This window comes from Melitaea cinxia, chromosome 24 (assembly GCF_905220565.1).
Source record: "Melitaea cinxia chromosome 24, ilMelCinx1.1, whole genome shotgun sequence".
Classification (NCBI taxonomy): Eukaryota; Metazoa; Arthropoda; class Insecta; order Lepidoptera; family Nymphalidae; genus Melitaea; species Melitaea cinxia.
The window spans coordinates 10912473-10925479 of NC_059417.1; the positions used below are offsets into that span (position 1 = coordinate 10912473).

General features: G+C 32.7%; 1 protein-coding gene across 1 annotated transcript in view; it reads left to right on the forward strand.

Annotated features, from left to right (window-relative positions):
- Window positions 1-13007, forward strand: part of LOC123665587 — a 160973-nt gene that overhangs the window by 52309 nt on the left and 95657 nt on the right. Inside the window, exons 2-3 of the mRNA XM_045599872.1 lie at window positions 10149-10306; window positions 11989-12091. Of these exons, the coding sequence (XP_045455828.1) occupies window positions 10149-10306; window positions 11989-12091 (261 nt within the window). The remainder of the gene's footprint in view (window positions 1-10148; window positions 10307-11988; window positions 12092-13007) is intronic.

Consider the following 13007-nt stretch of genomic DNA (forward strand, 5'->3'; position numbering starts at 1 on the left):
GAGTTAATCGCGTTCAGAGAACAGGACAGAAAGACGCGGCCGGGGGACTTCATTTTATAATAATTATGTAAAGATGCGTAGGTTCATAAGCCCTCTACTGACGCTAAAAACTTGAATTTCACGCAGTTTATTAAAGCTGTTTTTCATTTTAAACTATGTATTTATAAACATTATTAATGTGTATTAAATATTCTGTTCTGGCTGTTTCTATTCAAGATAATAAGTATTACTTAATTCCAAAGATCAAAGGCTGTAAGTAATATTGTAAGGCTTAACAAGGCGTTAATAATTGTATTTTAAGCTTAGTTTTTCTTTTGGATTAACGAAGATTTAAATGTAGATAATAATTCTCAATTCTGAGGCCTTTAAACCAATATGAAGTCTGTATTTTTGACACAGTCTTTAACAATAAACAAAAGAGTATATATGCGTGATATGTCAAATACATTTTTTTTACTTGATTTAACGTATTTTTATGCATAATTAAAAAAATATTAGCATTCTGCACTCCTTCTCTATATAAACTAATACTAGCTGACCCCGCAAACTTTGTTTTGCCATATATGTTATTGACCCCCATTAACTCCTTATTACTTAGCTGTATGAAACCATTAACCCCCTTCCTTATTACTTAGCTGTATGAAAAATAGATGTTGGCCGATTCTCATACCTACCCACTATGCACACAAAATTTCATAAAAATCAGTCCAGCCGTTTCGGAGCAGTATTGTAACTAACATTGTGACACGGTGACACTAAATTTTTTGGTCAATCACAATAAAATAAAGCCTGTGCCACTCCTGAATAGTGTAGCTTTCTGTTAGTGAAGGAATTTTCGTGATCGGATCAGTATTTGCGAAGATTACCCCCTACATACAAACAAAGTTAGAAACTTTACCTCTTTATAATATTAGCATGGATTATTTATAATTCTCCACCTTCGCAATTTTCGTAAAAAGGGTTACAAAGTTTTTGCTTCACGTGTTAATATATAGAAGATATGAGTATTATTAAAATATGAGTATTACAAATATAAATTCACACATATATCCTTAACTGTATTACATGTAATTATTCGTATCCAAAATTAATATTGACACGCGTTTCACGTGGCTACTGTGGCTACATGCTGTGACTACGATACGCTCATTAGGTTTGTCATACGATGCGCTAGCCACATATGTGAAATATTTATGAATTAATTATTACTAGTGGTCGCTCAGATCGAGATTCGACCAAAATTAAAAATTTTAATTAATAAAAAACCAAAACATAATGAAAATAAAGAACCTTTTTTTTTAAATTTTGAAATTTGACTACAGACTTTGACAATCAACAAAATAGTATAATATGCGTGTGTGTTTCAAATACATGGTAGTGTGTGTAATGTCTTTTTTTTTCATTTATTTAATATATTTTATGCATAATTTAAAAAAATATTAGCATTCTGCACTCCTTCTCTATACTCGAAGCGTACGAAAATTAATTTTAAAAAAAGAATTAGCTTTCGTGGTCAGCTTCGTCCGCGTGGATTACTTGATTTTATCTGTTGCGTTTTTCCCATTTGAAATAAGGCCTATTGTAACTCAGTGATAACGTACATTATTACTATTGAAATAATTTTCAAAATCGGTGACCTAACTTTTGAGTGTATCTATAACAAAGAAAAATAAAACTTATCACTTTATAATACTTAGTGTAGATTTAATTGTTATTTGAGTCCGTTATACGAATAATACATAAGTACATATACAATATATATATATATATATATATATATATATATATATATATATATATATATATATATATATATATATATATATATATATATATATATATTCTTTATTTTATTATAAGTATTTTTTTTTTATTTATAAATTTTGATCCACGGGCTCAAAATGCCCGTGCCTTTGTTTATCATGCATGCATTATAATACTACAGGCGATTTTTCTACTTATTATACTACAGATCGACAGTCCTGTGACTGCCTAGTAAAACTAGGACGTGGTCCGACGCTGACGGTTTTTTTTTTTTTATTATTTTTCTTATCTATGTCTATATTTACACTTATTTGCCTAGTTATCATATATGTACACTTATTTCCTAGTTACCATATATGTACACTTATGTTCTACTTACAATGTACACTTAACCTATGTTACTGTTAGTAAAGTTGTTTTTTTTTCTTATATATATATATATATATATATATATATATATATATATATATTATTTTTTATATAGTTATTATTTGTTTATCTATGTATAAGTTATCTATTTCTGTTATTTACTTAAATTTCACTACATAATTATTTATTTATCTATTTATTTATTTTATAGGTACATCCACAGAATACATATGGAACATTATATATGATTCACTATTACATTATTATTTAATATGTATCCCATTACGGGGTACACAACATTCCACAATATATTAATGCCGTGAAGCAAGTATAATTAAAATTACTTCGCATAAAAAATTAAAAGTAAAGATCCTACTTGTTTATAAATAAAATTCATTTAAAAAGGTCATTAATCAAATTTACATAAAAAGTAAAGTTAAGATAATATATTATAAGTATTTGAATGTAGACATTTGTATGTAAGTTTATTATACATCTACACCACCTACCCAATTTAGATAATAAGTTTCCTTTCTATAAATGGGGAAGAAATGGCTAATTAGCCATAAGTCCGCCCATTATACTTCACTGTCTGTAACTATCTTTATGCTTTGTTTGTAATATATTTGTGGTGTACAATAAAGTATAAATAAATAAAAAATAATAATATCTACAACACACACACGGTCATCTGTTCCTAAAGTAAGCAACTTGTGTTATAGGTAACAGCCGACTGGTATAGCTACATTTTTTTTCGATATACATACATATAAATACAACATATGTAAATAAATATATATTACGCCCAGACTCGGGGTGGGTATCGAACCTGCAACCCCCGGAGCAGAAGGCAGTGTCACTACAAACTGCGCCAACGGGCTAGTCAAATAAGTATGAGTGATCTATCTACCTATACAAGATTATTACGTATGTCAAGAAGATTCTTTAACTCGTACTTCGTACCAATTTTTTTATGGTGAAACCATAAAAACGACATGGGAGAGATGTTGAGTGGACTGTATTATTGTATAGATATTTTTTTTTATATCACTAGTTCGGCAAAAAAGCGTACGGTTCACCTGATGGTAAGCGATTGCCGTAGCTTATAGACGTCTGCAACACCAGAAGCATCGCAAGCGCGTTGCCGAACCAATCCCCAATCCCCCCAGGAGCTCTGGTCACCTTACTCACCAACAGGAACACAATACTGCTTGAAAACAGTATTATTTTGCTGTGGTCTTCTGTAAGGTCGAGGTACTACCCTAGTCGGGCTGTTCCATATTTTGAGCGGGAAATTCGTGCTGTGCCCTACCTCAGTGAAAATGATAGGCGGAAACAAGAGAAGAATATAAAATAAAAGAAATTTTAACGCACTATCTCACTGGGTTTTAATTATAAGGAAAAATTGGTACGAAAATCACACACTACAGTTGACTACGGCAATTCAAAAGGAACTAGACAGCTCGAGGTATTGCCAGTATAAAATATAATTAATTTGTTGTTGCCAACATAAGCTGCGGCCTCGAGAAACAAATTTCAAACAAAAAATCTCAAAACAAAAACTACAAACTGCATGTTAACTGTCAGCAAACGACATTACTAACATAAGATTAACATTACACTATAAATCAATACATATATACACATAAAATAAATGTGTACATAGGTTTGAATTTATATATAAGTTACAGTATACGGTTGTCGTTTGAATTATAAACAAAGTTTCGAAGCGAGATGTCTAACGTCTTAACTCTTACAAAATGTTTGTATTCTTAGATAAAAACTTATTTAAAAACAAAAGAGTCCATATATGAATGTAGTCAGTCTGTTAAACTAAAAAAAGTATTTAGCATAAACCAGTTTCCTGATAGCGATCGTTACTCATAGTAGGGAATATATCCGTCAACCCGCATTGGAGCAGCGTGGTAGATTAACCTCTGATCCTCCTCCTACATGGGGAAAGAGGCCTATGCCCAGTAGTGGGATACTACAGGCTGAAGCGCATAAACCAGTTTCCCAGAAAAATAGAAGAAGTAGTGGTATTTAATAATGTTTTATTGTCATCGCATATGCGTTAAACAAATTAACTAAAAAAAAGTGATAAATAAGTAATAAGTAGCTTTAAAAGCACTTCTGAAATATCTCAGTACAGTCGTGTATTATTATAACTCTGTTAAGAAAATAAAAAACCTGCATTTTGCATAATTATCAATGCAACATTTTAATTATACTAAATTGTGTCATATATAATTATGTTTGCAGTAGTGTTGCCCAAATTCAGTCTTGGTCTTGCAGTCTTGGTCTTGTTCTTGCGTTTTTGCAAGACCAAGACCAAGAACAAGACCGCGTATTTTTAGCAAGACCAAGACCAAGACTGACCGTGCAAGACTTGAGCAAGAACAAGACATAGCCTGCAAGACTCTTGCGTCTTGCAGCTAGGACTTAGCGCTATTTCACTGAGTAGTTAGGTGTAACAGTTCGTTGTATAGGTAGGTACGCTTAGGAATTCTATGAGACGCAAAAAACTGTATCAAAGAATATGAAAAACTGGACCTATGCGCATTACGACTAATACCATAAACATAGCGAATAAAAAAATATCTATTAAAATCAAACTGAGTGCATGCATAGTTATGTTTTAACCATCGGCACTTTGATAATGCGGCATCAAAGGTTTTGTACTTACTTCTCAAAGAAATTTGCCGCTTTTCGGAAGTACATGGTTATGATACACGCGCCGGCGGCTTCTTTTGAAATCTAAAACAATCGTTGCCGCCACGCCGAAATCATAACATTTGACACTATTTGATTGCCGCCATAGGGCGTAGGTATGTATACTCATGCAAAATAATTTCGAATTTTAAGAGTACCTACAGGTGTTCCAAAGAATAAATAAGTTTCAGAGTGCTTAGAATGAAAATGAATACATTATACTGATCACGCAAGTAGTATTATGATTAGGATAAAATGGTAAGGATAGGTAGTAGATGTCATATTAATTCATTCTAGTAAGTATATATTATAATATTGATTACTTATATGGTTTTAAACTAATTACTTAGGTACTATTATTGTACATTTAGTCATTATATTTCTTAAGTTTTTACAAGAAAAAATAGCAAAAAGTGTTCAAATATCACCCGTTTAATAAATATTGTAGCCACTTTTAAATATACTTGAAACGTGTAAAAAAATTCTAAAAAACTAATAAAATAATATAAAAAGCGTAGGTACTTACCTACTAATAAAATAAAAAGCCTGCGATAAGAGTTTTGTATTACTTACCAGCCCGAATATCTCTGAGAGAGATGATGAGAGTAAGTATTTACTAGCTGTGCCCGCGACTTCGTCCACGAGGAATAGTAACTTTGGAGGTATAGTGACGTTCAGGACTTATTTATTTATTTTAAAACTTCTGTCATCAAACATACAAACGAACTCTTCAGCTTTATAATATTAGTATAGATGTACGCCAAAACATTCACTTATATGTAAAGAATAGTGATTGGCACTAATTCTTTACATATATTTTATTCACGCGTCGCGTCTGTACAAGTAGGTAATATTTAGTGTGTGTTTGTACGCCGCACGCGGCATTGTTTGATTTGCGGCGGCATCCTTTTCATAGAGCCGGCACGTGGCGAGGCGGCGCGGTAGAAAGCAAGGAAACGTACTATAAATAAAGGAATTATTTTAATTCCAGTCATTTCCAATTGAGCTATGCTTCGAGTCTAACTTAATAATTGTTTTTACTAATTCTCGTTGTTTTCTAAAAACGTATCACGTGTACAATTTAAAATGAGTGACGAAGATTCAAATTATTCTAGTCCGAGTAACGAGAGTTTGAGTCACAGATCTAAAAGACCCAAAAGCAAATTTGAGGAGTTTTTCGAAATAATTCATGCATCCCAAACTGCCTTCTGTAAATTGTGCCAACATAAAAAGATTGAAATAAAAATGAAAAACAGAAACACTTCAGGCTTAAGGAAACATCTAATATCTTTCCACAAAAAGGAATCAGAAATATTTCTTCCTGTTAAACCAAAATTAAGTGGAGATATCACAAGCTTTTTAGTAAACGCTGGAAGAAGTGGACAGGTAAGAATATTTTTTTAACAGTTAAAAGAATTTTAACTCTGCGTTCATGCGATACTTTCAAAAACGCCATTAACTTACGTAAGTATTTTTGAGTTAGTGGTGTTTTCATCTAGGGGTGCGACATATTAAGTATGTAAAATTATCGTCTTAAATATTTTTTATAAACACCCATATTTTCATTTAATCGGCCAGTAACAACTAAGTACTTTATTTTGGTAAATTACAGTACAGTGCAACCTTAATATAACAAATATCAATTTAACGATTTTCTCGATTTAACAACAACAAACCTCCTCCTCTTATACGCTCAAACCTAGTATGTTTTAAATAATAACACAAGATTTATTGTTTTGTTTCAGTCGGAAATCAGCAGTGACAACATCACGACAGCTACAGTTGATTGGGTGGTGAAAAAATATCTTCCCTTCTCATTTTTCGATGACGAAGCTACACAAGTATATTTTCGATGTATTTGCCCTAATATGGTGTTTCCTAAAAGGTCTACACTTAGAAGGAAAGTCAAAGAGCGATTTGAAGAGCTCCAATTGAATCTCAAGGAACGACTTCAACAATTATCATCTAAAATGTCTTTTACCATTGATGGGTGGACGTCAATTGCTGGTAGGAGTTACTACGGGGTTACTATTCATTATATAGACAACGAATGGAAGTATCAATCTGTAGTTCTTGATTTTATACCATCACGCGGTCGACATACTGGGGAAGATATTGCAACGATTTTCCATGAATGTTTATTGGAATATGGCATAATTGATAAAATACAAGGTATCACGGTCGACAACGCAACTGCAAATACCAAATTTATGTATGAACTGGGCAAACAGCTGCCGCCACACTTTGATTCAGACAATCAACATTTCCGGTGCTTTGCTCACATTTTAAACCTTGGTGTACAAGATTTATTAAAGACCTTAGCATTACACTGTGAGCCTGACACTAACGCGCAAGATCAGCAGTACGAAGACTATGCAGACGAAACTGAGGATGAGGAAGATGAAGAATCTGCACCAAATATTGCTGACTCGCGTACATCTGTAACAAAGTTACGCAGTATTTCCAGTAAAATAAAAAGAAGTGAGATAGTGAAGAAGAAGTTTCAGTCTGCTTGTGAAGCAGCTGGCGTGCCATCAAATCTAAATGCCATTCTTGACTGTCCAACGAGATGGAATTCCACACATGATATGATTGGATTTGGTTTAAAAGTGAGAGCGGGCATTGACATATTGTGCAGTTCTGTCACCGAATTAAATGATTTTCAAATCACAGCTAATGAATGGCAGGTACTCGAAAAATTACATAAATTTCTAATAAACTTTAAACTTTTAAGTACAAAACTTGGTGGAGACAAATATGTTACATTACCGCTAGTCATTGTATCATTCAATCTCTTGCTAGATAAAATTGAATCCATGGTAAAACAGATGAGAAACCTAATCGATCTGAAGTGGATGAAAGGCTCATTCTAGCTTTCCAAGCAGCTCGAGACAAAATGCTTAAACATTACAAGAAGAGCAACTGGATTTATTGTACTTCTTTAATTTTAGACCCAAGGCATAAGGCTCAGACTTTTGACCTGACAATGTGGGGGAAGCAACTTAAAACAGAAAGTCTGCGCAAGTTCAATGAACTTTATGAAGAATATAAAAGTCTACACTCACTGAACAAATCTCTGGAATTACCAGAAAAAGAAAATAAAGTATGTGATGAAGATGAAGACGTAATAGACTTTGATAAACTCTATGAATGTCCCTCGACGTCATCTGGATCTTGTCTTCAAGGCTTAGTGATAGACGAGTTGGAGGAGTACCTGAGAAAACCAAGAACTGCCAGCTCGGAAGACATTTTAGATTGGTGGAGGACGCATGAGACAGAGTATCCGATTTTATCGAAAATGGCCCGTGATTTTATCTCAATACCTGCAACTTCAGTACCTGCTGAGAGGTTATTTTCTAAAGCATCATTAGTAATTAGAAAACATAGAAATAGGTTAAGTGATGAGTCAGCCAGATGGTTACTTTGTATTAATTCTTGGTCAAAAAAATTGATATAAAGTATCATAACCTAATGATAAAGCTGTTGATTTGTGTTGTATTTTATTTTTTATTCAAATAAATGATAAATCGTAAAACTCTTTTATTAAATTTCTTATAAGTTGAGGGTTCAATCTCTTTCTAGACAGATAAGTATTGTTCTTTAAAATACAGTCAAGTTATTGTAATTAATTTGTTTTTTTACATGTTTTAGCAAATGTAAGCTTATAAATCATAAATGTTTATTAAGAAACAGTTACTTCCATGGAAAACGACATATAGGTCAGTTGATTTTTCGAATTTCTTATCAAATCTTCAGTTATTTATTAATCTGCTTGATCTTTACTATGGCTATGTTAATTCAAGCTCACAATGTTCCAATTCTAATACGTTTTTCTAAGATTTAAAGTAAACTTTAATAAATAGTAATAGACTAATAGGTAATTGCAAGACTTGCAAGACTCTTGCTGCAAGACCAAGACCAAGACCAAGACTGGGAGCGCAAGACCAAGACCAAGACCAAGACCAGGTGTATTGGCGCAAGACCAAGACCAAGACTGGCTAAGTCTCGTCTTGTTCTTGCATTTGGGCAACACTAGTTTGCAGGCAAACGAAAAAAACTGACTTCAATTATATCGACAAGTAATACAACGTAGGTAGATGAAAAAATAGTCAAGTGAATACAGGCTTTCGATTAAATTAAAAATCATTAAAATAAAATCGGTACACCCAGTAAAAAGTTATGCGGATTTTCGAGTTTCCCCCGATTTCTCTGGGATCCCATCATCATATCCTGGTTTCCTTATCATGGTACCAAACTAGAAATATCTCCTTTCCAACAAAAAAAGAATTATCAAAATCAGTTCTTAAACGACGGAGTTATTCCCGAACATACAAAAAAATTATATATATAGTCGAATTGAGTAACCTCCTCCTTTTTTTTAAAGTTGGATAATAAAAGCCAACGTTGGTAAACACATCTTTGTTATTTATAAAATCGTGATTGTATAATAACATAGGATTTTAATTAATTTAATGGTAATTTTAGTTTCTACTATTTATTACGTAAATGAATAAATAGTCTTTGAATTTTAGTTTGCGAAGACTGAAAGATTGGATTACAGTTTTGTCGTTGCTGCTTTTAAAATTAGATTTACATAAAAAACAATGTTTACTTTTTTTAAGTGTGTGTGTATTTATGTACGCACGTAAGAAGTAATTCATACTTCACGTTGCTAACCTCTTCTTCGTTGACTAGCTAACTTCAGGGTGTCGGTTTTTTGTGACGGTCTGCGCGCGCATGGTAAAAATATACTCTCATAATTTTTCCCTAACACGCAAAAAGAAGTATAACTTCAAAAATAGTTTAAAAATTAAGGATTTTATTTCGGTTGAAACGCGCTCGCTGTAAGTGCAGAATAATTTACCACCGACAATATTCTTAAGAGGACATTTACAAGACACTTACATTGCAATATTTTTGAGATCGTGTTGAGGGTGACACTTTACGACACTTTTGGAATATTTTCTCGTGCATTTTTGCATCGAAAAACTTGTCTAAAACTTGCCAACGTGACAAACTTCCTCTGGCTTATATTTTTGTACGAATATGTCGGTTTTTTTTTTAATTTAACCCTTATTATGACATTGTTGACTTGTTACGACGAAGTCAAAATTCAATTATGTGCAGTTGTTTGGAAGTTACGCACCACGAGACATATTCTTTACAGTCGTAACCACACAGCATATCGCGTGATGACGTGTAATGTGATCTTCCAATGATTCATCCTGAGACTTTGAGCAGGATACGTTCTTCCGCGCCATGCCTTGGTAAAATTAACAAAATATATTTTCTATTTGCTCCAGTCTCCTCCCTACCAAGTCCTACGACAGAGGAGGATGAGGACGAAGACGAGACCACACCAAGTAGAGCTGATGCAGATGACGATGGCAGAATTTACAAGAACCCAAGGAACTCTCCTTCAGCTCAGTGCCCAAGGGATGAAGAACAGGCCACACTACTAGTAAGTACTTGTAAAAGCTTAGACATCTGTATTTCCTTTTTCAATACTCGAATTTGCAAATATTGACTATTTATTGCTGTGACTACTTACTAGTAACCCCTGGTTTTATTTATATAATAATATAACTATGTGTTTGCTAGCAAACGAAAAAAAACGACTTCAATTACATCGACAAATAACAACAACATACAACGTAAGTAGACGAAAAAAATTAACAAACGCACTAGTCGTCACTACGATTTTCGAGGGTTCCCCTCGATTTCTCTGAGATTCCATCATCAGAATCTGGTTTCCATATCACGGTACCACTCTTGGAATATCTCTTTTCCAACAAAGAAAGAATTATCTAAATCGGTTCATAAACGACGAAGTTATCCCCGAACATACATAAAAAAATATATACACGGTCGAATTGAGTAACCTCCTCCTTTTTTGAAGTCGGTTAAATAAAGTCTTTGTAAGCCTGCTTAATAAATCATTACATATTTTTTTTACAACAATGAAATAATTTTTCTACAACAAAATTCTTAAAACGAGAAACACAGTAAGCTTGTATTTGTAGCGTACAATTGCCGTTTGAAATGCGCTACTCATGAGAGTTAACTAAATAATCTTATTATAGATACTTCTTATATTAGATACTTCTTTATATGTAGATCGGTATTCCCTTATCTATCAGATATAATAACAATCGATACTAAAATTTTTACAAGCTCTCCGAGGCAAAATGGAGAAATAAACGAGGATGAATATATTGTTCAAAAAGACGAACCGTGCGTACAGAAATATCCCTTCCTAACGGAAATTAAACTCGCGACCGTGGGTGTTACAGAACTATTATTAATCTTAGATTGTGATTAAAATTTTCATTACAACGAAAACATTTTATTTGTATTTTTATTTAATGATTTGAAATAAAATTAAATAGTAGGAGATCCGAAATAAAGGCGAACTTCATCTGCTTAATGGATGTAAATTGTTTTATATTTATTTTAATATATTTGAAAAGTAATCGCGAAAGGATTGCCTGAAAATGCTGACCAGGCTATATTTAATTCAAAATTGTAAATAATTTTTATTTAAAAACCAGCTGCCCGGACAGACTTCGTTCTGTCAAAAGATAATAGTAAAAATTATTATTTTTTTCTTGTATTAAAACCTTACGTGGGCCTTAAAGAACATACAAAAAAAACGAATCGTAAATCGTAAAAAGTCGAATTATTCGAACCATTCTCGAGGTTAGCAACATTACGCTTAGCAACATTCATTTTTATTTATATAGATAGATATAACTACGAGCTTAAAGAATAATTTAATATATATCTATTCGTATGTATGAAGCCTTTAGAAAATGCAAACGTTCGGTTGTCTATTGTTTTCCTGTCATAACTACAGGTGTGGCAGGTATAAACAGGTATATTATGATATATCGTTCGAGTCATTTTCACCCACATGTTTAATAAATAAATCTTACATAAAAACGAGCGCTGTTTCATTGCAAAAACGATGACATAGTCTTGCCTCCTTAAATTCTGCTTTGAATGGCAGTTGCTGAATATAATATAGCCTGGCCAAAAATTTTCCAATCATAATGCATATTACGATTTGATTCAGCAGCTAAATATGTACAGTTTAGTATATTTTGAAGATGAATTGCTATTAAGTTCCTAAATTTTATTCAGGGACAAAAATGTCTTCGTAAATGCTCCTCGGACGAAGACTGCAAAAGTAAAAAGAAGAAATGCCTCTGTGACGGAGCTTGTGGCATGTCCTGCATCAAGCCGGGTGAGTGAACTATTGTTGTTTACACTTCGTACTGGTACAATATAAATATTGTATACAATGTGTGCAAATTGTGAAAACACATAAATTTTAGTGCTTGAGTTGTAAATATTTTTAGCTGTGTTCTAAAATGACTTCGTGAGAATCGTCCAAATTTTTTTGGACCAGCGTCTAAGAAGAAATGTCCGTGTTTGCCGATTGTATAATGAAATCGTACTCCATTGAAGTGTACTTGTATTTTATTCTTATACTATATATATTTTTTTACAATAATAAATTTCAGTTTAAAATACCTATTCTGTTAAAATCAGATGACAAAAATTTTAACAAATCCTTTTAAAATTTACTAAGTAACATTATGAAAACCAGTGCTACTAAAACCATGAATATTCATAATTTCTATATTAACATATCTAGGGCATTTCACTGTTTGTCAAATTCTGCTAAGATACGGAATACATTCTGTGATCTAGTTACACCGATTTTCACGTAGGTACCGTCGGCCAAGAAAGTGGTGTATCACCCTAAACTTGAATACCGCTTGCAGATTCATAGGTGATAAAGATTAGTTTCGCTTGCAGATTGATCTGACAACTTCTATTGCCATCTTTATCTGACTATCGATAACGATATTACTTATACCTAATAGAGTTTAAAATGTCATGTATAATAATGACGTATGAATACTTATCAATTAGGTTTACGTCATCATTATATGTCTCTTTCAGTAATATCTTTTAATAACGAACCTTGTTGTAATTTTCGATGACCAGGAAACTAAATCAAAACTGGTACACCACTTTCTTGGCCGACCGTTGATACTAAGTATCTATTTCATTTCATGATGACGAATCGGTTATTTTCAAATTCTGGTTTGCTAAGAAATTTATTTCTATAAATTTCTTGTCAAGTGCAGACT